The 21,948-nt window shown below is 43.5% G+C and overlaps 9 protein-coding genes across 13 annotated transcripts; 5 read left to right on the top strand and 4 right to left on the bottom strand.

Annotated features, from left to right (window-relative positions):
• On the top strand, positions 1-10,085 carry LOC115761289 (serine/threonine-protein kinase D1). Of its 3 annotated transcripts, XM_030703013.1 has the most exons (8): positions 1-123; positions 3,089-3,599; positions 5,709-5,853; positions 5,973-6,110; positions 6,221-6,405; positions 7,142-8,138; positions 8,226-8,963; positions 9,198-10,085. In XM_030703013.1, the coding sequence occupies exons 2-8, from the start codon at positions 3,474-3,476 to the stop codon at positions 9,392-9,394; spliced, it is 2,526 nt and encodes an 841-aa protein (XP_030558873.1). In that variant the 5' UTR covers positions 1-123; positions 3,089-3,473; the 3' UTR covers positions 9,395-10,085. The 3 variants fall into 3 exon arrangements, with proteins under 3 accessions (XP_030558873.1, XP_030558875.1, XP_030558876.1); XM_030703015.1 differs by lacking the exons at positions 1-123; positions 3,089-3,599 and adding an exon at positions 4,573-4,740; XM_030703016.1 differs by lacking the exons at positions 1-123; positions 3,089-3,599; positions 5,709-5,853; positions 5,973-6,110; positions 6,221-6,405 and adding an exon at positions 6,939-7,068.
• Positions 10,086-10,192: 107 nt separating this feature from the next.
• On the top strand, positions 10,193-11,220 carry LOC115761480. Its single transcript, XM_030703247.1, has 3 exons — positions 10,193-10,872; positions 10,927-11,081; positions 11,140-11,220. The coding sequence occupies exons 1-3, from the start codon at positions 10,242-10,244 to the stop codon at positions 11,218-11,220; spliced, it is 867 nt and encodes a 288-aa protein (XP_030559107.1). The 5' UTR covers positions 10,193-10,241.
• A 107-nt stretch (positions 11,221-11,327) lies between these two features.
• On the top strand, positions 11,328-12,869 carry LOC115761630. The gene is made up of 3 exons (XM_030703459.1): positions 11,328-11,465; positions 11,521-12,139; positions 12,192-12,869. The coding sequence occupies exons 1-3, from the start codon at positions 11,399-11,401 to the stop codon at positions 12,667-12,669; spliced, it is 1,164 nt and encodes a 387-aa protein (XP_030559319.1). The 5' UTR covers positions 11,328-11,398; the 3' UTR covers positions 12,670-12,869.
• A 75-nt stretch (positions 12,870-12,944) lies between these two features.
• Positions 12,945-13,841, bottom strand: LOC115761635 (dynein light chain Tctex-type). The gene is made up of 2 exons (XM_030703466.1): positions 13,251-13,841; positions 12,945-13,191 (listed from the first exon to the last, which is right to left on the bottom strand). The coding sequence occupies exon 1, from the start codon at positions 13,668-13,670 to the stop codon at positions 13,335-13,337; it is 336 nt and encodes a 111-aa protein (XP_030559326.1). The 5' UTR covers positions 13,671-13,841; the 3' UTR covers positions 12,945-13,191; positions 13,251-13,334.
• A 106-nt stretch (positions 13,842-13,947) lies between these two features.
• On the top strand, positions 13,948-15,610 carry LOC115761628 (2-(3-amino-3-carboxypropyl)histidine synthase subunit 2). The gene is made up of 2 exons (XM_030703457.1): positions 13,948-14,224; positions 14,278-15,610. The coding sequence occupies exons 1-2, from the start codon at positions 14,072-14,074 to the stop codon at positions 15,559-15,561; spliced, it is 1,437 nt and encodes a 478-aa protein (XP_030559317.1). The 5' UTR covers positions 13,948-14,071; the 3' UTR covers positions 15,562-15,610.
• Positions 15,611-15,626: 16 nt separating this feature from the next.
• LOC115761629 (mitochondrial-processing peptidase subunit beta) lies at positions 15,627-17,889 on the bottom strand. Its single transcript, XM_030703458.1, has 6 exons — positions 17,600-17,889; positions 17,124-17,330; positions 16,735-17,063; positions 16,307-16,677; positions 16,149-16,240; positions 15,627-16,089 (listed from the first exon to the last, which is right to left on the bottom strand). Exons 1-6 carry the CDS (start codon positions 17,666-17,668, stop codon positions 15,745-15,747), a joined length of 1,413 nt encoding a protein of 470 aa, XP_030559318.1. The 5' UTR covers positions 17,669-17,889; the 3' UTR covers positions 15,627-15,744.
• Positions 17,890-17,966: 77 nt separating this feature from the next.
• Positions 17,967-18,905, top strand: LOC115761634 (cyclin-C). Its single transcript, XM_030703464.1, has 2 exons — positions 17,967-18,573; positions 18,634-18,905. The coding sequence occupies exons 1-2, from the start codon at positions 17,986-17,988 to the stop codon at positions 18,847-18,849; spliced, it is 804 nt and encodes a 267-aa protein (XP_030559324.1). The 5' UTR covers positions 17,967-17,985; the 3' UTR covers positions 18,850-18,905.
• LOC115761633 (GPALPP motifs-containing protein 1) lies at positions 18,880-21,353 on the bottom strand. Its single transcript, XM_030703463.1, has 3 exons — positions 21,303-21,353; positions 19,155-20,005; positions 18,880-19,091 (listed from the first exon to the last, which is right to left on the bottom strand). The coding sequence occupies exons 2-3, from the start codon at positions 19,998-20,000 to the stop codon at positions 18,927-18,929; spliced, it is 1,011 nt and encodes a 336-aa protein (XP_030559323.1). The 5' UTR covers positions 20,001-20,005; positions 21,303-21,353; the 3' UTR covers positions 18,880-18,926.
• LOC115761631 (phosphatidate cytidylyltransferase, mitochondrial) lies at positions 20,063-21,382 on the bottom strand. 3 transcript variants are annotated; one of them, XM_030703462.1, is made up of 2 exons: positions 21,123-21,199; positions 20,063-21,067 (listed from the first exon to the last, which is right to left on the bottom strand). In XM_030703462.1, the coding sequence occupies exon 2, from the start codon at positions 20,754-20,756 to the stop codon at positions 20,196-20,198; it is 561 nt and encodes a 186-aa protein (XP_030559322.1). In that variant the 5' UTR covers positions 20,757-21,067; positions 21,123-21,199; the 3' UTR covers positions 20,063-20,195. The 3 variants fall into 3 exon arrangements, with proteins under 3 accessions (XP_030559322.1, XP_030559321.1, XP_030559320.1); XM_030703461.1 differs by adding an exon at positions 21,303-21,382 and having other exon boundaries at positions 20,064-21,237; XM_030703460.1 differs by adding an exon at positions 21,303-21,374 and having other exon boundaries at positions 20,064-21,241.
• Positions 21,383-21,948: the final 566 nt, after the last annotated feature.

Raw genomic sequence — 21,948 nt, forward strand, 5'->3', positions numbered from 1 at the left:
ACACAGAACGTGCTGCGGCGACAATGGCAACGACATCAAATTGCAACGCATAGAACAACAAACAAAACTGGCAAGAGACAAGAGCAATAACAACAACAACAACTAAAACAACATATATAACGGGTTAGTCACAGTGCCACAAAGAGGGGCAAGCGTGCAACAAAATACTTTTCAATAGATTTTTAAAGCATAAATCGAAATCAAAATAAATATTGAAAATAAGAAACAATTGCATGTTCGGGGCAGCTGTTGCTCGCTGTTATGTAAATGACAAAAAAAAATTCAAAGCTGCCTTTTTGTATCTCATAGATACAAATAAGATATAATGCTCTATCTACGTGTGTGCGTGCGTGTGTGTCTGTGTTAAACGCCAGCATCGGCTTTAGGCTCTGCGCTGCGTCATTTGCTGCTCAAATTCTGTCAGCCACTTGAAGTGTTTCCAACTGCTGCCAAGCATCGCAGCCCAGTCCCAGTCCCAGTGCCAGTCGCCATCCACAGCCTCTCCCATTTGGCCAGCAGCTTCAATTGAAATACGAAACGTACTTGATTCCTACGCGCTTATCCCTCTGCCAGCAGCAGCAGCTGCAGCAACAGCCATAACCCGACTAGAAGATACCCTGTTCGCAGTGTCGAGCAGTTTCTGCACCAGCTGTGCTTCATCTTACATTTGCCCCATTTACTTTTTTTCAAATTTTTGCAGTTTGAATATGGCATACAAAAAGGTGTATATACTAAAGCGTAAGGCTCAAGCCCTAAAAACTTGTTGATTTCTTTAGATTAGAGGGAATGGAGGAAGGCTTTAAAAAAGAGAAGTATTCCTTATTATTTTCGAGTTATTATTAAAAAAACATGTCTCAAAATCGATAGTTATCGATTTTACGAAAATGGGTGGATATATCGAAAACAAGCCAAAAATACTTTATGTATATGGTATAGAATAATATATATTTTCTATTTTAAATATCGAGATCGTCGCGTTGAAACAGATGCATAGATAAATAAAGATAAACTCGTTAAAGATGCTTTCTTCTGCCTGTAACTTGTAATTGCACAAAACTGGTATACCCTTTCCATCCATTTGAAATGCGTACAAGGTATGACAACAACAACATTTACACTCCATACACCTACTTAAAAATTTAGAAAGTTGCTTGTCGGCCGCCGCGTTCGAGTCTTTTTCTTGGCTTGGCTTTCATTTCTTTGACTTTGGGCCTCTGGTCTTCCACACACACACACACATATACATATGTATCTATGTGTATATGTGCACGTATGTACTTGCCTCCCTTTCGTTTGCCCCTCGGCATTCTCGGCCCCCGCGCGTGTCGAGCCTCATTATTAATTGCTTTTAATATCTGGCATTTTCTTGACATGAACTAACTATTCACATTTTTTGTTTGTTTGTCTAGAAATTGTTCCCATACTTAGTTTTATCTGACGGCAATTAGCAACCGGTTTTTGTAATAAACCCAATTAACTATATCTAATATATATTTAACTAATCGAATGCAGGCAACGTAATCAAACTGGCATTTGAATTCACGCGCACAATATTTATAGCTCCATTGTTTTGAGATACACGTGCCATGACCTAACTTACTAAACGATTGTATTTCAAAAGGGTTTCGAGAGAATTGGCTCAATTTATTTACAGTCGAGTCTAACAACATTATTGCCTGAGACAGTGTGTGCTTAGTGCTCTTGGGATAACTATGTAAAATCAATTAGTATAAGTTGAGCTTGGTTTTATTTTTTTATCTATTTTGTGATATTTTTTCTTTATTGGCTGGATGTAGCTAGATGTCTAGCTGGCTCGAGACAGAGGTATTTTTTTTTGTTAATTGCAAAAGCAAATATTTTTACTTTTTGCCAGTATATTTTCTTAATTATTACTCACAGTTTAATACGTGTAAAGATATTGAGCTCTTCGTAAAGATTTTCAGCTACGCTAGTTTTCTTTTATTAAGAACCGATTAAGATGACAATTTGACATATCCATATTCCTTTTATACATACACACATAAAACACATATACACACCCATACACACGCAAGCCGTGCCGTGTCTCTAAGCTTCACACTATGGCAAATTCATTTTTCAAAATAGCTTCGGTGTTTACTGTCCAATCATTAGGAAACTTCAAGGATTTGGCACTGCCGCTTTTACGTTTTTGATCTGCTAGTTGCTATATATCGTGCCCTAAATCAAAATTCGATAAGTATAATGAACCTTTTGTCACATTGTAATTTTAAATCTTTCCATAAAGTTATTTTTATCAGCGACTCGATCGAAATCAATAGCAAATAGTATTGATATATTCTATACGTTTATACATATTGTAGACTTGAATTCCAATCTTAAAACTGTTTACTAAAAACTAAACATAGGAGCCTCAAACAGAATCAACGCCAAAGAATTTATAAATAAATATTCTCAGTTTAAAAATACTTGCCAAATCGAATCATAATAAATAATTGCATTCTATTTTTGACGCACTGTAGCTTAATTGTATTTGCTTATTGCTGCATTTTTATATCCTTTACAATTGCTAAGTAAAAAGGGCATATTGATTTTGCAACAAGAAGCTTCTACGATCCCATAAAATATTTATATTCTTGATCAAGACGTCGAGCTGAGTCCATCTAGCCATGAAAGCGTGGATAACTTCACGTGTATAAGGCTTTATTTTAAAATATATTTTCTCGCATATCATAAAAGAAGGAATTTAACATTTTTGTCCATAAATGCCGAGTTTTACAGAATATCTATATTATCATTCGAGGGCGTTTAAGCAGGAGAATTTAAAATCTAGATACCCGCAGTATAGAAAATAGGTTTTCTGATTGCATATTCGGAATCCGAATATTTCCCTTTTTGATGCCTTACCCGTTCTCCCAAAAGGGTATCTCCCAGTCGGTGCCAGTCCCTCCTCCAACTCGCGCCAACTTACCATGCAAAAGCCATCAAATTTTAATTGATTTTTGTTTCATATTTCATGGGCAGCGGTTTAATAAAGTGCATTTTCGTCTGCCAATAAATGTCGATAGAAGCTAAACTAATAATATTTCATTTTTGGACATCGTTTCAGGTACGTTTAAAATCCATTAATGGCTGTCTAGAATTACAAAGCACCCACCGCCACTAACCGAATCCGAAGCCAACCGCAAACTTTCATTGAAACGTCCAACAACAACAACAACAGCAGCAGGATTAAGCAATAAGCAAAAACAGTACAAAACATCGTTCGTCCTTGGCATTTGCAACACGGCCACCAGGCGGAAGTTGCAGGAAGAAACAGCTGCTGCCAGCTTGCAGCATTAAGCGTAACTTTTATTGAGATAACGCCAATCTAGAGGCGGTGCAGCCAAGACGCAATCCTGGCCCAGCGACAACAACAACACCACAGCAGCAACGGCAGCGGCAGCGGCGTTGGCAGCGTCGCGAGCAGCAGCGTTGGCAGCGTGCCCGTCATCATGGAAGGGCCGGAGGTAACATTTCTCTTTCAATTTGGCAGCATTCGCGATGCAGTCTGTGTGCCGGTAAATGCGCTCACGCTCAAATCGCTCAAGGATTTGGCATGTGACTTCATCAACACCAAGGTGAGTGCGCGCTTAACCATCGACCTGTCCCCAATCCCACCTCCTCCTCCTCCTCCTCCTTCTCCTTCAACAAATGAAAATCAAGCAAGAGTGCGGGGGTGCCCGGCTAGCAGATACCCTGACACCAATACGTGCAGCGGATGACCTTCTTCTCTTAGTCCTTCCTTTTTGAAAATGCGTTCCTGAATAACTTCGGTTTTTATGCCCGATTCTTATTCAATTTTCAGGGCATAAATATAACATCCAAATGTGTGTAAACCAAAAGCTCAAGGGTCTGGTTAAAACAAATTCATTAAGTCTTGAGCGAAAGGGTGAGAAATTCTAGATAAAGAAAGGCTGTTTTCTTCCTATAGTGCTATATGGTATGGTAATCCAATGTTGATATGAAACATGGTAGGCTCAGATATCAACAGCATGACGGATCTATTTGCAAACAAGAATTATTTGCATAGAAACCGACAGACAGAGGAAATGTGTCCTTCTAAGCTTTACGCACTTCATGACTGAATTAGAATATCCCTTAAAAGGGTATTAATATTGTGGCTAGCTGGGATCGCATAAATGGGTCAACATCTGTCGACTTAATTATTCAAAAGGCAGAAAACACACACAACAAGTCAATATTTTTTGCTAGCCGCGCAGGCGGAACGCGGTCATGTCAACAGACCAACTTTAGCCATGTTTCATGTTCCATGGCCTATAGATTGCATATTCTAACATACTAGCAACTATGTCTGCCTGTGTGTCTGTGTGTGTGTGTGTGTGTGTGTGGGACTTGTTTGTGTAGGAGTGTGTGTACCTAATAAATTTATGTGTGCACTATAATTGCTTAATTTCATTAAGTAAGTCGGAGCCGCATAGAGTAGACATTTCCGTTTTGCGCAGTTATCCATGACCAATTCAATTAACCAGTTAGTAGCTGACAGCTGGGACACACTGCCTTCATTCCTGGCCCGAATCAGCAACATTCGTGTCTTAACGCTGCTGCCATGCTGCTGCGTACGCGCGTGGCACAATCTGTGGCCTTTCCCGAAGCTTTGTTGAGCTTTGACAGCTGCTCCCGCCGACACAAGTATCATTTTTCAATGTCCATACTAAATAATGGGCAATGATGACTATGTTACCAACTTGGCAATATATCGCAAGTATCTGAAAAGTGGTAAACAATGTCACAATTACTTAGGGTTTCCCATTTTCGCCCAATTTTCAAATGGTATTTTAGTCAAATAGCAATATGCTTTGCTGTGACAAAAGGGTTAAATAAATATGGCAGATTGGTAATATAAAAACTAAATTCAAATAGCTGCAAGCCCAGAAGGAATATTTGGTAGTTAAGCTACCGGTTCGAACCAATTACATTGATTCTCCAACCTGCGAAAACAGATTTTTTAAAATGTTGAATAGAACCAATTATATTATTATAAATAATTACTATATAATATAAATTATAAACGCAAGCAGTAAGAAATTCTTCAATAATCGATTTAAATCTCCTAATAAACAGTTTTCCCGATTTAAGGTTTGGGTTTTGGTCGATTTAGAGCTCGTTTAGGCTAAAATAATATAACCAAGATATTTTGTATGGAATGATTTAAGTCCATGAGCTACCATTAAAAGCGAATTGCAAGCGCAATATGATTATGATATGATTTGTAATAGCTAATAGATAGATAATATAGATAGATAATAGAAACACTCTGTGCAAATAGCGCTATTGTATGGGTAATACCTCATTAATAGAGTATTTTAAGCATAGAATGTTTCAACTGATTTCATTACACAAAGGTAACGGTATTTTTGTAGCCTCATTTTAATTGATATCGATAACACATTTGATAATATATACATATGTATATATAACATACATACATATGTATATCTGCTGACGCCATAATCTTATCGCAAAATCAATTAAGATATGGCTATGATAACTGATATATGATGATAAAACCCATATGCAAAATGAGCGTTAAATTAAGCAAAACAACAAAATTGACATTGTCCTCACTAATAAAAGGTTGCTCCCTCCTTCTGTCTCTCTCTCTCTCTCTCTCTTCCTTTCTTCCTCTCTCTATATGCCTTTCTCTCGCTCTTGTTCTATTTTACCAGATACCAGATAGCGGACTCACATATCTGTCAGAGCGTATACTGCTCTTCATACATGACTATAGCACACCCAATGTGCTGCACATTATCAATTCCGCCGCGGAAGTTGTGGACGAGACATTGGTGGAAATTGTATTAACAGCCAGTCGTAAGTACTGTATATAAAATGCATGCGCTGTCACCTTCAATCTGTGCTTTGCGAGCGAGAAGAGTGACAGCCATTTAACAAAAATGTCATCAACCATATCCATTTGATGCCCCCAACAGCCATACTGTATCCGACATCGGAAATGCCAACACTGAAGCCGCATAGCCTGAACGTGCACTCCTATAAGGCGCCCACATTCTGTGATTTTTGCGGCGAGATGCTGTTTGGTCTGGTGCGTCAAGGACTCAAATGTGATGGTATGTAGCCTGACAGCAGAGACACACACGCGCACACACACGCACGCATCCTATCTCATAAAAACTAACTCGATTGTGGCGTATACTTTATTCCCATAAACCCGTCACAGGCTGTGGTCAAAACTATCACAAACGATGTGTGGTGAAAATACCCAACAATTGCAACCGCTCCAGTGATGCTACATCGCGACGTTCGTTCACATTGCAGCCGCCCCGCAGCCCATCCGGCAGCTCACAGCAGTCGCTTGTCTCCAACGAGGAGTCGACGGGTCGTCATGACTCCAGCAGTTCATTGGTAAAACGCATGTCGGAGCTTATGAATGATATTATTAAGAATTAAAAGTGGGCTACGAACTGGGGTACTTAGGTGTGGCTATAAGCGAGTGCTTGTTAACGGTAAGGTAACGGGGCTCCCTACGAGTATTTAAAAACTATTTACATAATTTTGCATTTATTTTTTTTGTATTATTTACATTTGAATAAACTTGAATTTTGCTAAAATGCTTAATTGGCTTTTATTTGAAATCCAGTTAAATACTCGTAGGGAAACGTTATTAAATGAAAATTCAATTAAACGGCTTAATAGTGGGAACAGTGAAATGGGCGTGAACAGTTGAGAATCGAGAAGAGTGAAGAGTGGAAAGTGTAGAACAATTTATGTTGGGTTTGCAGTCAAATATTCTGTAATCGCGCAAACTTTGGAATGATAAACTTTTGGGTGTACAAAATGGCATTATTTAGGATTTGAAAATATACATATATATATAACCTGACGATATTTATGACAAACAATACCTGGCAGCCCCGTTCGTCGGACTGCTCCTAAATATGTACCAATTTCTAAAACTTATATCATAGTTTCACGTTGATTAACTTTATTTGAAATTTTTAATTGTTCTACCCCAAAATTGATAGAAATGCATGGCAGAAATAATTTGGAAGGGAGTCTCCTAGCAAAGTAGGGTATCTCCTAGTCAAGCGCTCGCCTTCACGATTATTTTGTTGTAAAACTTTTTGCATTTCGTCCGTAGAACATACCAGCATATACCGGCCGTCATCAGCGCACTCACTCCGCCAGCAGCCGGAACGGTCAGATGGTGCTCCGGATTCCGCACACCTTCATGGTGCACACATACGGCATACCCACGGTCTGTCAGCACTGCAAGAAGCTGTTGAAGGGCTTGTTCAAGCAGGGCTTGCAGTGCCGCGACTGCCAGTACAATACTCACAAGAAGTGCATGGATAAGGTGCCGCAGGACTGCACCGGCGAGACGCAGCTCAGTCAATTGCAGGCGGAGATTAGCGATGGGACGCCGCGCAAGGAGCGTGACAATTTTTTTCGCGAGGAGTTCGATGACAGCGATTTTGAAGATGGTCCACAAACTGAATATGCCAAATATAACAAAGCCAGCGGCGGCACAAATCTGGTAGCTGGACGACCAAGGGAGCCACCCAAGGCTTTGACCAATGCACATAACTCACCACCGGAGCTAGTCAATGGTGGCATGGATGGCAGCAGCAGCAGCACTGCGGGTGATACCAAATCCAGCGACGGCCAGTCGGAGCAGTCGCAATCCTCATCCTCCTCTTCACCTAGCGCCAATATACCCCTCATGCGCATTGTGCAGTCCGTGAAGCACACAAAGAAACGTGGCGGCCAAGCCATCAAGGAGGGTTGGCTGGTACATTACACCTCCATGGACAAGGCGCTGAAGCGCTACTATTGGCGGCTGGACTCCAAGACCATAACGTTGTTCATATCGGAGCAGGGCAGCAAGTACCACAAGGAGCTGCCCCTCGCCGAGCTACTTTCAATTAAGACGAATCGTGATCCGCGACCCGAAAGCAACTACTGCTTTGAGCTGTGCACCGCCAATCTGAACTACTACGTGGGCCAGGATCCTCAGCTGGGCGTAGGTGTGGATCATGCCGTACGCCTGCCACCGCCGGACAGTGGCATCGGCACAGACATAGCCAAGAGCTGGGAGACCAGCATACGCCAAGCCTACGTGCATGTGACCAACACGCGTGAGTAGCAGTTTCCCAGGAAGCCCATTTAACTACGAGTTCCTAATCCCCAATTTCTCTCTCTCTCTCTGTCTCTCTCTCTTACAGAATGCTGCGAATCGGAGGAACAGGTGCAGGACATGGGTCAGCTGTATCAGATCTTTCCCGACGAAGTGCTCGGCTCCGGTCAGTTCGGTGTCGTCTACGGGGGTGTCCACAAGAAGTCCAAGCGGGAGGTGGCCATCAAGGTAATTGACAAGCTACGCTTCCCCACCAAACAGGAGGCGCAACTGAAAAACGAGGTGGCCATACTCCAGAACATAACCCACTGTGGCGTCGTAAATCTGGAGCGTATGTTCGAGACACCGGAGCGCATATTTGTGGTCATGGAGAAGCTCAAGGGTGACATGCTGGAGATGATACTCTCGCATTCACGCGGCCGTCTCAGCGAGCGTGTGACCAAGTTTCTGATCACACAAATCCTGATTGCCCTGAAGTATCTGCACTCCCAGAATATTGTGCATTGCGATCTGAAGCCGGAGAATGTGTTGCTCTCTTCGGATGCTGAATTTCCGCAGGTGAAACTCTGTGATTTTGGCTATGCGCGCATCATTGGCGAGAAATCCTTTAGACGTTCGGTTGTGGGTACGCCCGCCTATCTGGCGCCCGAGGTGTTGCGCAACAAGGGCTACAATCGCTCGCTGGACATGTGGAGCGTCGGTGTCATCATCTATGTGAGCCTCAGCGGCACATTTCCCTTCAACGAGGAGGAGGATATTAACGATCAGATACAGAACGCGGCATTCATGTATCCACCAAATCCATGGAAGGAGATCTCCTCGAATGGTAAGTCCAGATGTCTATCTATATAAAGCTGTTTTACCGGACCACGCTAAGACTGGGTTTTGGGAAATTTTACGCGGAAAACACTTGAATACAACATAACAAAATAGCACGGGTAGATTTTAATTTTTTACGGGCGGGAAATGGGTGGAAATTCGGGCAAGGCTGGGATATACCGTAAAATTATATTATTATGCCAAAAATATCTAACATCTTCTTCATCCACCCTCCCGCCAGCCATTGACCTTATCAACAACCTGCTGCAGGTGAAGCAGCGCAAACGCTACACATGCGACAAGAGTCTGATGCACTATTGGCTGCAGGACAAGCAGACATACAGGGATTTGCGTAATTTGGAGACGCAAGTGGGCCTGGGACGCTATCTCACCCATGAGGCAGACGATGTGCGCTGGGACAGCGCTGGTGACATTTGACCTGCTGCAGGTGTCAAAACAACAACAGCAACAACAACAAACGCAACAAATCCAGAACTGATGCAACCGCTGTCCGGCTGCCATAGCGCGCCCAGCGATAGCTATCCATCCCCATCGAACTGTGCCGGCTGCCATCGTCTGACCAGCTCGCCGAAAGTAGAGGCCATTGGCGATAAGGCGCTGAAGTGGATGCGCTTTCATCTCTGCAAGCACATCAAATAGCGTCCACTTATCCATAGCTTTTTCTATACATATTTTATTGTTTATATACACATACATATGTTTGTCACTGACTGTAAATTAAGGACAAATTTTAATTAGCAGCTTGTTCGAAAGTGAAAAAAAAAAAAAAAAAAAATTAAAAATTTTCAGCGATCTAAACTTATCACATAACTGTGAATTTCGAAATACCTTTTTTCATGCTTGCACTAGCGCTTGCTCTTGCAAAAAAAAAGAAGGAAATTACATTTCCATCCGAACAAATTATATTTCTCACACGCTTTTCCAGCAACTTTTGTAACTGAAATCTCTGTGCTAAATTTTTCTTAAGCATCAAAACTAGTTTATAGCCAAAAGAAGAACCTAACGAATTACAGTACATAAAATATGCATACAATATGATCATATAGACCAACCCGAAAACGCTCAGCTGTACTCGTATTTTAGAAACAATTATAAAAAAAAATAAAAACGAAAACAATTTAGATAAATAAAAGAATGCTTGAAAATGAATCTTGTTTATCTGTGCCACAAATCTCAGTGGCATGCAACGGTTGACACCCTTTTCTTCCAAAGACTTTTCAACCACTTTTCCAGACAGTCGCTGCGGAGCCATTTAACGAACAAGATGCGTCAGTTTGTAGCCAAGCTGTGCCTGCTGCTGGCACTGTCCCACTTCAGTCTAACCGAGTGGGTGGAGATATCTCACTCGCACTCGCAGCCAATTGAAGCCCCCAAGCAGGTCAAGCAACTGTCCGTTGAAGGAAATGTAAGTCCCGAGGGTTTAACTACGCCCAGCGCCGTGTGGATCGAGTATCAGCGCGAACGATTTGGACTGAGCAATAGTCAGAGCAATCCGCTGATAGTCAGCGATGCAGGCGGGCTGAAGCACAGCTCTCAAGTTGTGGTCCCAAACGGCAGTCAGGTGATTCATGCCAGGACCAAGTTGGTGGTGAAGAATAGCTCTAGCATGCCGCCAGTAGAAGTGGATTTGGTGGTTACACCCAAAGTGGAAACCACATCACGCCGTCACTCGTCGCATGTGGAGAGTGCTGAGGATGCAGATGGCATTGTGGAGACAGCCACCGAGCCGTCGGATACCGATGTCGACGATGACGAGCTGCAATTGCCCAGCATGCAGGGTTTTATAAAATTTCTGAAAAAAATGCAAGTCGGTTGGATAAAGAAATCAGCGCTCAACTTTGAAAGCAAAATTAAATTACTGAAGCAACTACGCGATTCTTTCATGAAAGTTATTGGTGCGTATTTAAAATAATAAAGAAATGACACTAAGTGCATTATACGTCCCACAGAGCAACAGTTCTCGGTGCTGTGGCTGCCAACGGAGCGTCACAGACGACGACGACGCAGCCTGTTGGATGAATCCAATTTGGATTTTCCACCAGAAGCAGCACTTATGAGCATTAATTTTCTGACATTTGCAGTGTTTTTAATAAAACTGGTGCTGGTGAGTAGATAAAACTTAAACAATTAAAATTTAACTATAAATATTTTCAATATAACAGCAAGTTGTGAAAATAGTCAAAAGCAAGCATTACAACTTTTCGGGCTTTAATATAAATGCAGAGCTGGTGCGGAATCCATAATATCTACATTTTAAAATTGGCGGGCTGTGCAGCGCGTGCTGAATTTGGTAACTCTGGTGACAGCAATCATCTGGCAACGCCGCGACGGACAACAGCTGATTTTCTATTTAGAATTCTTACACGTGCAACGGCACATTCAAACTTTAAGATAGTTTAGTTTTATTTTAATTAAATAAAAATGGATGAGAAAACATTGATTGAAACTGTTCACAAACGCAAAAAAGATGCATATTTACCCACAATGCGTAAGTGTTGAATAAAACCAAAGCATGTCGCCACTAAAACGGCTTCGGGTTGCAGTAAATTTCCAGAACGGCTCGCTCGGCGCCAGCTCCAATTTCTGTTTGGTTGAGAGCAAAAACAATCGAAATCCACGCAAGCGCGCATTGGTCATGGCCGGTGTTAACACTTATGTGGGGGATTTGCAGGACAGCGAAGAGTTTGATACGTATATTTGCGTGCGCAACAAAACCACAAATAAAGCAACAATTGTGCCTGTGCAACAAGCGCTGCTGTCCAATCACATCTACGAGAAGATGGAAAAGCTGGAGAACCGACCAATGCTAAGCAAAGAGCATGCCACGAAGAAGCTGCTCAAGGAATTTGGTGGACGCAAGGCATCCCGCTATGTAGCCAATCACGAGCAAATGATGGTCAATGTGGATGTGATGCGTAAAGATTTGGATGAAACCGTGCAGAGCTCTGTGCGCCAGAATGGTGAGGATGAAGAGGATAACAGTTTGCCCGAAGTGGACGCAAACAATGCGGAATACTTGGCCACCATCGTGCCCAAGTGTGATAAGGCGGCAACAAAAATAAGCGAAATTTACGACGTGGAGGACGTGGTGCCACAATCCCTACTGGATCGCCTGGACGAAGAGGCCAACAGTGTGTACTCGACGCCATTGGAGACACTGCCGTAAGTTAAATATACCATTAACCAAATCTCAACTAATAACATTCACGTGCAGCATCGAGTCGGACTATTTGCGCGATTGCATCAAGCGCATACAGGATAAGGAAGTTACCACGAAGCAGGACATCCTCAACCTTAAATTGATTATCTACATGGATGCGCTGCAATCGCTAATCGCGCTGCGCAAACGACAAATGAAGCATGTTGAACTGTCGCGCATCACGGAAAAGGTGGAGAACGATGTACGGCATCGTTTTGCCGATCCCAATGTTGCCAAATCCTTCACACGCACCAGTTTTAGCACAGAGAAGGCACTCACTCATTTCATTGTGCTTGCCCTGCTCATCAGCGAGAAGCACGAAGTGGACGTCAATATACTCTCACGCATTCTGCGTACATCCAAGGATCGCATCATTGCCTATGCTCACATTGTAAATGCCCGTCCCAAAGCCCGCTCGGATATGCTATCACTGCGGCTGCCCAGCACTGTGCCCGCGCTGACGTCTTCCAGGCGCTTTCAGCGCAAGAAATAGCAGTGGCAAATTTAGCATCAGTAAGGCAGTAGAAAAAACACCCTGTATTGATTGCAGCAGTTGCATCGATTAAACAATTTCGGGCCGATTCGAGTTCAAGGCCGAATAGAGGACCTAAAAAAGCACGATTTATTTTTACATATTTTACTTGTATTTTAAATGACAAATCGTGAGAAAAATATAACGCTGCGTGCCGTTTTTTGTATCTTAAAAAACCATTATTTATTTTTACATTTCATTTTATTTAGATTATTAAATGATAAAACGTGAGTAACATCTAACACTTGCGTGCAGTTTTTGTTATTCAGAACTCGAGAAAATAATACAAATACATTTCATTTTGCTAAATAATTGGAAATTTTGCTGTATGTGTTTGTTGCATTCTTAGAATTCGACAATGCTTGGCTCGTCGTTGTAACTTGATATAGATTGGTTAGATTCCTTGTTATATGTGGTTTGAACAAACAGTTCGCTGAAGTATTTTAGCAGAGTTAAGTAAACTGATTTTGGCTCTGTGTCCAGCTGTAGAATGTGGCAATTGATAATTGGCTTTTGAAAATATGTATTTCATTTTTACTCACACGCAAAACAAATGCAAGGCAATCTTGTTAATCCCTCCCCCATTGATGTTGTAAGTGATTTTTGATGTGTTCTTGATTTTTGGCCTAGACAGCCAGGCCGAAAACGGAAACAATGCAGTACATGGTCTTATTCTCCCAGCGCACTGTGCAGCTGCCGTCGGTATCGTTGTTCCAATAGCAGGAGCTGGCCGTATGCAAGCCGGCGCCATTCTTTTGCATAATCATGGCGGTGACAATGTATTTGTATGGCTTCTGCTCCTTGGTCAGCACAGTCAGGCAATTCTCAACCACCTGGCCGGTCCAGTTGTTAACCTTATCGTGCTGGTACGCATTGCCTCCGATAGTCGACTCGATTGCCTCTTTAATTGTTTTGCTCACATCATCCACAATAAATTGGCTTTCCTCGCGTGAGTCATCCATTGTAGTTGTCGATTTGCAAAAGTTTTCACAATATTTCGTATATAATTTATGCTTGTCTGCTGTCGCTTCACGTTGAGTTATGCGCGCGTATTCTCATTCGATGGCGCGTCTGTTTCCCACAAAAACAAATATGTCTGGTCAGTTTCGACAAATTTCGCTTGCCTTCTTAGTTGGCGAGCTGTTAACTTAGTGATGTGAAAAGCACTAAATTATCGATAGATCGTTTTTTGCGCGATATGCACTGATTTTTTAAAATACCTCAAATTCCTCATATTAGAGCGAGACAACTACAGTTGTGCAATGTGTAATACTTATCGATGGGTAGTCACATATAATCTTGATTATCGGCCTTTCACTTCAATTGTTTATTTTACGATCTTTGCGAATTATTAAAAGGGATAATGACAGCATCTGCCTTTTCCAGCCTGGATACGGCGGCGTTGGAGCGCCAGACAGAATTGACAGCTGAATTGCCGATAATATTTGAACAAATCTGGAACGAGACGCACAAAAAAGTTAGCAGCAACTGGATACGACAAAATGGTTATAAGCGGGTGCGTAATTTCTATCACTAACAATCGTTTCTAGATTTTAACACATTTCTCAGATCTGCCTGCAATTCCCAGATGATTATCTGCCACACAGCAATGCCATCAGCACCTATCTACAGACAGCTCTGGCAGCAGAGGAGTGCAAAATATTCATTTTAGCAGACACGACATATGGCAGCTGTTGCGTGGATGAAATAGCTGCGGCTCATGTGGAGGCGGACAGCATGATTCATTTTGGCAATGCTTGCCGCAGCAAAGCCAGTCGCCTGCCGGTGCTTTATTTGTATCCGGTGCTGTCGATAGAGCTTTCCACAATACTGCAACAGCTAGCTACGCTGCAGCCGGAGTGCGGCGAACGAGAGGTTTGCGTCTACCTGGACATAGGCTATCAGCATCTGTACGAGCAGCCGCCAGCTAGTAGCGTGCTGGCTGAGGGCGAAGACACGCTTTATCACCATCTGCGCGATGTGCTGCAACCCAAGAAGCTGTTCATTGAGCCGTATCCACCACCGGCTGAAGATTGCATCGAGAGCAAGCAATACGCAGAGTCCGAGAATGCCGAGCGCATTTGCATTTTTGTGGGTGCCGATAATCAACGTTTCGCCAATTTGTCGCTAACTACTAAAGCGTTCCAGTGGCATATATTGGACGGTGCCACTGGCACACTGAGTGCCAAAAATCCGCTAACAGCTCAATATATACGCCGACGCTATTACTACATAGAGAAGTGCAAAGATGCACAGACCTTGGGCCTTATTGTGGCCACATTGAGCGCTGTCGGTTATTTGGACGTGGTGACGCGTTTGCAGGAAATGGCAAAGAGTCGTGGCATCAAGACGCAGCTGATTTCCGTTGGCCGCATAAATCCCGCAAAACTGGCCAACTTTCTGGAGATTGATTGCTTTGTGCTAATTGGTTGTCCCTTTAACAATATGTATAATTCCAAAGAGTACTACAAACCCATTGTATCCGTCTTCGAGGCGGAAATGGCGCTGAATCCAGCCTGGCATATGAAATACCCGGAGGCGTATGTCACAGATTTCAAGCAATTGCTGCCCAAGGGTCGCAGCTTTTTGCCCTTTGATGCACAGGCCGTGCAGCCACAGGATGTTAGCCTGGTCAGCGGACGCATGCGAGGCGGTACTGGCTGCGATGAGACAGTCGATGCAAGCAATACCACGGTGGCTACTCAGGCAAAAATGGCTCTGATGACAACTGACACGGGTCTGACGTTTGAGGATCGCACTTGGCAGGGCTTGGATCCAGCTTTGGGACAAACCGAACCAGCAAAATTGCAGCAGGGTCTCAGCGGCATACCCATCAAATACTCGCACGATTAGGTTTAAATTTATATAAATTTCTTAATAATAAGTTATAAATATCAATAAAATATAGCGAACAACAATTACTGCATTTTATTTTAGTAAGTTTTATTTTATTTTGGTTTTTACTGATTCTCTTGCATCAAATTTCTTCAATTAAACTACTCGGCTAGCAACAATGTTTTAGCACCGGCATGGTCCCTAAACCCTCAACCAGTACATTGAGGAGCGAATTCTGTTGTAGTCGGGCAGATTCTCAACGGGCCCAACGGCGGACACAGCGGGGCATCTGTCATAAATATATTTCATGCCCACGTCGCGCACATTCTGCACACTGACGGCATCGATGCGCTGCTCCAGCTCATGCAACGGGATGCGGCGATTATAACACAGAATCTGACGACCAATGTCCTCGCAAATAGGTGTTGTACCATCCAATTGCAGCAGCATGTTTGTCTTCAACAAATTCTTGGCGCGCTCAACCTCTGCCTCGGTGACCATGGTGCACAGACGCATCCATTCGGTTTGCACGTTGAAGATCATATCCTAAAATAGTTCGCTCTATATATAAAAACAATACTATGCTAAAATAGATTCTGATATACCTCACACTGCAATGGATCGCAAACGAAATAGATGCCCCAGAGGCCAGTATCCTTATAGCAGGTGTTGAAAGACTGGAAGCTGTGGCACAAATCTGCAATTATAACACAAACCGAAGATTATACAATAAAACAAAGATCAATTGGTTATTAATACTCACTGTCTTCGGCACTGGCGCGCGCTAGGTTGGATGCATTGTTGGCGCCGCCGCCCTGGGAGCGGTCCCAGGCACCAACTAAAGTGTTGGCTACCATCAATGGGATGTTATCCTGATCGGTCCAGCCGCATCCCTCAACAGCGACAGCTACGTGAGCCAATGGCAGCGAATCGTCACGCACGCGCACCTCAGAGCCGGTGAAGCGACAGGGGGTCACTTCTGCTGGCAGAACGCTAGCCTCTAAACGGCCAAGAGACTGATCCGCCAACTTAACCAGCTCGTCGTGCTTGACGCCACCAGCACCAGCCAAAACAATGCGCGATGCCTTATAGTGGGTCTGAATGTAATCGGTTAAATCGGATTTGCCAATTGACCTGCAAGCCACAATGTTTAGCCTCGTTCAAAATATAAAACAACTAATTTCCACTCACTGAATGTTCTTGGTAGGGCCGAGAATGGTCTGGCCCAAGGGAGTGCCCTGGTAAGCGGTAGCGTGCAAGTGATCAAAGACCACCTCCTGCAAATTGCTTTCCACCTCCTGCATCTCGCGCAAAATGACCGAGCGCTCTCGCGCAATCTCGGACTCGCCCAGCTTAGAGTTCTGAATGATATCAGCCAAAATCTCAACTGCTTTGGGCACATCCTTGGACAAGCACTTGGCGTAGAACACGGTCTGCTCCCGAGAAGTGTACGCGTTCAGGTGAGCACCCATGTTCTCAACCTCAAGCTCCAGATCGGTTTGGGAACGTTTGGCAGTGCCCTGATAAGGAAAACAAATTTATTAATATAAATGTATATACTTGATGGTATGTTAGCTCACCTTGAAGGCCATGTGCTCAAGAAAGTGGGCAACACCATTGTTCTTGTCATTCTCGGAACGGGAACCAGCATCGATCCAGAGTCCAACGGTGGCAGTGGAGGCGCCGGAATCCTCGCTAGCGACGCGCAGGCCATTGTCCAGCTTAGTCACCTGCGTAGCGGGTATGTTTAACAGCGTCTTCTTGACGGTTAAAGCCGACTTGTAGCGCTAAGAAAATCAAAACAAAATGTTGAGTTTTGCATTGGTTGGGCAATTGGCGACACATAACCTCAAATTTGCTATAGCAATTTTGTAACTATTTTATTTAATTTTCAAAGAAATTTATTAAAGGGCCACGCGAGTCCTGGCATCACCATTAAGCCTGAGACTCTCCGGACGCATGCAACGCGTAAATTGCAAATGTGAAACTTACAACATACACAATTACGTAATTTAAAATCCTGGAGTGTAAGCTGAAATATGGTTTTTTTCCTTACCTTGATGAGGTCGACGCCGCGCATGTATGTGCGAATATTTTGCGTTGCTCCAAGTACACGCAACGCCATCGTTTCTTATGATCGTTCAATAACTTATGCACTTAAAATAACTAAAACTTCTGGGTTCCCGATATCGCGGCGCCTGCTGAAAATTTCACACACAGAGGCTAAGGCGTTAAGTTGGCTGCGCACAAATCAGCTGTTCGCTGGTTAACAACACTGGTCACACTGTTTCAAGTTGGCAACGCGATAATTGCAGAGTTTTGGGCTATTTTCCTATTTTTTGCTGTTTTCGGCAATTTATTTATTTTTTTGTTAAAATACCTACAATTTAAATTTACTGCCGAAAAATCTAAGCTAGCTTACTACAAGCATTTAAGTTTATAATGGCCGGCAACTTCTGGCAAAGCTCGCACTCTCAGCAATGGATACTGGACAAGCAGGATTTGCTGCGAGAACGCCAAAACGATTTGCTGGCGCTCAGCGAGGACGAGTATCAAAAGATATTTATATTCTTTGCCAATGTCATTCAAGTACTTGGGGAGCAGCTGAAACTGCGGCAACAAGTTATTGCCACGGCAACTGTTTATTTCAAGCGCTTCTATGCGCGTAACTCATTAAAAAATATTGATCCGCTGCTGCTTGCGCCCACCTGCATACTGCTAGCCTCCAAAGTGGAGGAGTTTGGCGTCATTTCCAATTCGCGCCTCATCTCCATTTGCCAGTCCGCTATCAAGACCAAGTTCAGCTATGCCTACACGCAGGAGTTTCCCTATCGCACAAATCACATACTCGAGTGCGAGTTTTATTTACTGGAGAATCTTGACTGTTGCCTGATTGTGTTCCAACCATATCGGCCCTTGCTGCAGCTGGTGCAGGATATGGGTCAAGAGGATCAGTTGTTGACGCTTAGCTGGCGCATTGTTAACGACTCGTTGCGCACCGATGTCTGCCTGCTCTATCCGCCGTATCAGGTGAGAATAAAATGGGGCCCGATTGACTCAATTAACAGATTAATCCCCAAATACTTTTAGATTGCAATTGCCTGCCTGCAAATCGCCTGCGTCATAATGCAAAAGGATTCCACCAAGCAATGGTTCGCTGAGCTCAACGTGGATTTGGACAAGGTGCAGGAGATAGTGCGCGCCATTGTCAATTTATATGAACTGTGGAAGGACTGGAAAGAGAAGGACGAGATTCAAATACTTCTGTCCAAAATACCCAAACCCAAGCCGCCGCCACAGCGATGAAAAATACAATAAAATATTTATATTAAATTAATTGTATACTTTCTTAAGAATATATTTCCTAATTTATACAATGCTCATCATAGATACTTTGCTTGACCGCTGGAGAACTTTGTATTAAGTATCTTAGCCTTATTCACTATTTGCTTGGTTTGATTTTTGTCAATCTTGTTGAGCTTTAGGTCCACGTCACGGCTAAAGGGACGCCGTTCGGGCTTGGAACCGCTGGCAGCCAGCTCCCTTTCCTGCAAACATGAAACAATTTTCGTAACAACACTTTTAAGATCTTTATTGTTGATGAATCTTACCCGTTCACGCTGCTCCTTGCGCAGTTTTTTCTGATGCAAATCGACTAGAGACTCATCGCGTTTGTGCTTTTTTTTGTGTTTCTTAGCAATGCGCTCCTGCTCTTCGTCACGCTGTCGCTCATAGTTCACCAGCGCTGTTTTTTCCAAATCCTTGGAGCTACATGGTTTTGGGCCAGCGGCGGCACTCTGCGGTGTCTTGGTCCAGCTGCTACGATCACTAAAATCCGGCCGCTCCTTGCCGTGGTAGAATGTCCGCTTCATATTGTTCAGAGCTGCAAGACCGCTCTTCAGTCCCACCTCGGGCAACTCCAGCATCCATTCTTCGCGTACATCTGTTTCCGTTGTAGAAGTGCCCAAGCCGCCTTCCAAGGCAGCTAGTTTTAAGGCCAAAGCTCGTTCTTCCAGCTCCACTTGTGTGGCATTTGGTATGGGTCCAAACGTGCCCACCAGGTCATCAGCGGTATCTTCCTCGCCTTCATCAAAATCAGCTTGAGATGTTGTTGGCTCCGGGAGTTGGCTAGGCATCACGGGCCCAATGATCGAAGGCGGTTGTGCCTGAGGTTCTATCTGGGGTCTGGTCAAATGTGGTGGAAGCGCAGGCCCAAAGGCATCTGAATTGTCAACCGCCTCCGGTATCTGTCTGGGTGGCACCACGGACATTTGTTGGCGCAGTTGCTCTTGCTCGGGTGATTCGAGACACTTGCTGCGCTTCTTTTCCTTGCGGCGCTTTTCATGTTTGTGTTTTTTCGATTTCTTCCTCTTATCGGCATCATCCTTGTCTTGCTTTTTATGTTTTCGCTTACGCCTGTGTTCTTCGGCGCTGGAGCTGCTGAAATCGCTGGTCATGGCTTCTGAAATTGGCGATAAATTGCTGGCAATGAAAACTCAGTGGCTTTACTTTTTTGATTTTAACAACAGATTTTCTTTTGATGTCAACACCTTTGAGGCTTAAAATTAATTAACAAAAACTGCACAAGAAGCGGAACTTAGTCAATAATTGGCAGGAAGGATTAGCGGACCTATGGCAGATGCGAAAGTTTCTTAAACGGCGAAAGTCTTCAATGCCTTGCGATAGCTGTAGACCAAGGACTTGATAAGGCCCGCAGTGGCTATATTTTTGAGCGATTGCGTGATGCTGCTGCGCCAGACAATGTCATTAACCGAGACCTGGACTATTTTGGAGGGCTGTGGTGCTGCCACCAGATATTCTACCACATCCGTGTAGTCACCGCGGCAGGCGGCATTTCGCTGCAGACGACCGCATAGCTCCTTGGGTAAATGGCGGAGATGAAATCGCGTGGCATCGCGCGATTTATCTTGCTCAAAAACAATCGCTGGCTTTAGTGAACCCGGTTCCACGCCATGCATATTCACGGCCAAGTACTGTGACAGATGCCGCATGGCCGGCAGGTAAAGCGCAAAGAACTCGGAGAGTTGTGGCTGGACAATATTGTGCACCTTCTGCTTATTCTCGCCAAAAATCATGCGAAAGTCGCCCTTGTAGCTGAGTCCAGCAATGGCAGTGAATAGCTCGTAGCTAGTAAACTTCTCGGGCAGCAGCAGCAGAGCGACTTGGCACGCTGACTGCAGGTTTCGTTCCATCGCAGACTTAAGTCGTGGATTGTCGTCCAGATTAACGAGAGCAGTAACGGGCTTTTGCAGGCGTCCAGCCAAATATAAGTGCCGCCAATGTAGCAAATCCTCAATTAAATGCTCCTCATGCACCACACCGTATTTGATGGTCACACCAAGATCATGCAACGGCACAAGCGTATTGAAATAAACCTGTGCGCCCAAGAGCTCTTGATACTGTGTCACAAAGTTTGCGCCTAGGTAACGCAACGCCGAATAATGACTGGAATGCCGATGTATATTCTCCGCATGGAAGCCCACAGTATCGCGTACGCAAAATACTAAATCGATGACACTTTTAGAATCCGGCCTCTGGCTGATACTTTCGTAGCCCACCTGCTGTTTTACGCCGGAGCCATAGGCAAACATGTAACTGACATTGCCCAGTGGAAAGCGACCCACCGCGCGCCTGTACAAGTCCAGCATGACGGCCCGGTGTGTGGATATTGGGCTGACTTATGGATGGGGTAGCTTGGTGCAGTCTTAATAGATAACTTTAATTTATTTTATAATTACGTTTGATTCTGGCTGCTTGCGCTGGTATTTCTTATTATCGAATTGGCATCGACGATGCCGCACGACTAAATTATATCTGCGTCAAATTAGCGGCGATGACTAAGCATCGATTTTGGTACTTGGTATCGGAATGGGAATTGGTCACTTTTAAATGCATTTATTTATGTTTTTAAGCACGAAACCTAATAAATTTAAATGCGGAATTGCTAAAAATTAAATTATTTACTGTCCACATTCATTTCTTTTTGAATTTTAATTTATAATATTGGTTAACCAAGGGGTTGAATAATTAGGTTTCCACGATTCTTTAAATATCTTAATTTAGGGATAATGGCCCCGAAAACCGCATATACACGACTAAAGTCTATAGTTTCACCTATCCAATAATGAACAAATTATAAAAATCGATCAGCACGTTTTTTTTTAGATATTTGAACAAGTGTGCAGCAACCTTGTTGCCAGCCCCATACAAAATGACCGTAAAAAATTAGCCTTACACTTGAACCCTAATATCTTTACCTCAATGCACGCTATGCCAATTTAAAGATACATGCTTTAGGAAGCTTAACGCATTAATTCTAAACAAATCGATCAGAAAGTTTTTAGAAAATTAATTTAATGTAAACACACATCATGTTCATTTAAA

The sequence above is a fragment of the Drosophila novamexicana genome, unplaced genomic scaffold (genome assembly GCF_003285875.2).
Source record: "Drosophila novamexicana strain 15010-1031.04,08,12 unplaced genomic scaffold, DnovRS2.1 tig00000485-arrow-pilon, whole genome shotgun sequence".
Lineage (NCBI taxonomy): Eukaryota > Metazoa > Arthropoda > Insecta > Diptera > Drosophilidae > Drosophila > Drosophila novamexicana.

Coding starts and splice junctions, on each gene's coding strand:
- LOC115761289 (XM_030703013.1), top strand. CDS start 3,474: ATGGAAGGGCCGGAGGTAACATTTCTCTTTCAATTTGGCAGCATTCGC. Junction 5,854..5,972: donor AATTGTATTAACAGCCAGTC/GTAAGTACTGTA, acceptor TGCCCCCAACAG/CCATACTGTATCCGACATCG. Junction 8,139..8,225: donor CGTGCATGTGACCAACACGC/GTGAGTAGCAGT, acceptor TCTCTCTTACAG/AATGCTGCGAATCGGAGGAA.
- LOC115761631 (XM_030703461.1), bottom strand. CDS start 21,212: ATGCTGGACTTGTACAGGCGCGCGGTGGGTCGCTTTCCACTGGGCAAT.
- LOC115761629 (XM_030703458.1), bottom strand. CDS start 17,668: ATGGCGTTGCGTGTACTTGGAGCAACGCAAAATATTCGCACATACATG. Junction 16,678..16,734: donor GGCCCTACCAAGAACATTCA/GTGAGTGGAAAT, acceptor TGTGGCTTGCAG/GTCAATTGGCAAATCCGATT. Junction 16,241..16,306: donor GCGCGCCAGTGCCGAAGACA/GTGAGTATTAAT, acceptor TTATAATTGCAG/ATTTGTGCCACAGCTTCCAG.
- LOC115761480 (XM_030703247.1), top strand. CDS start 10,242: ATGCGTCAGTTTGTAGCCAAGCTGTGCCTGCTGCTGGCACTGTCCCAC. Junction 10,873..10,926: donor TTCTTTCATGAAAGTTATTG/GTGCGTATTTAA, acceptor TACGTCCCACAG/AGCAACAGTTCTCGGTGCTG. Junction 11,082..11,139: donor TTTTAATAAAACTGGTGCTG/GTGAGTAGATAA, acceptor TCAATATAACAG/CAAGTTGTGAAAATAGTCAA.
- LOC115761628 (XM_030703457.1), top strand. CDS start 14,072: ATGACAGCATCTGCCTTTTCCAGCCTGGATACGGCGGCGTTGGAGCGC. Junction 14,225..14,277: donor GACAAAATGGTTATAAGCGG/GTGCGTAATTTC, acceptor CACATTTCTCAG/ATCTGCCTGCAATTCCCAGA.
- LOC115761633 (XM_030703463.1), bottom strand. CDS start 20,000: ATGACCAGCGATTTCAGCAGCTCCAGCGCCGAAGAACACAGGCGTAAG. Junction 19,092..19,154: donor GCAAGGAGCAGCGTGAACGG/GTAAGATTCATC, acceptor TCATGTTTGCAG/GAAAGGGAGCTGGCTGCCAG.
- LOC115761635 (XM_030703466.1), bottom strand. CDS start 13,670: ATGGATGACTCACGCGAGGAAAGCCAATTTATTGTGGATGATGTGAGC.
- LOC115761634 (XM_030703464.1), top strand. CDS start 17,986: ATGGCCGGCAACTTCTGGCAAAGCTCGCACTCTCAGCAATGGATACTG. Junction 18,574..18,633: donor TGCTCTATCCGCCGTATCAG/GTGAGAATAAAA, acceptor AAATACTTTTAG/ATTGCAATTGCCTGCCTGCA.
- LOC115761630 (XM_030703459.1), top strand. CDS start 11,399: ATGGATGAGAAAACATTGATTGAAACTGTTCACAAACGCAAAAAAGAT. Junction 11,466..11,520: donor TGCATATTTACCCACAATGC/GTAAGTGTTGAA, acceptor TTCGGGTTGCAG/TAAATTTCCAGAACGGCTCG. Junction 12,140..12,191: donor ACGCCATTGGAGACACTGCC/GTAAGTTAAATA, acceptor ATTCACGTGCAG/CATCGAGTCGGACTATTTGC.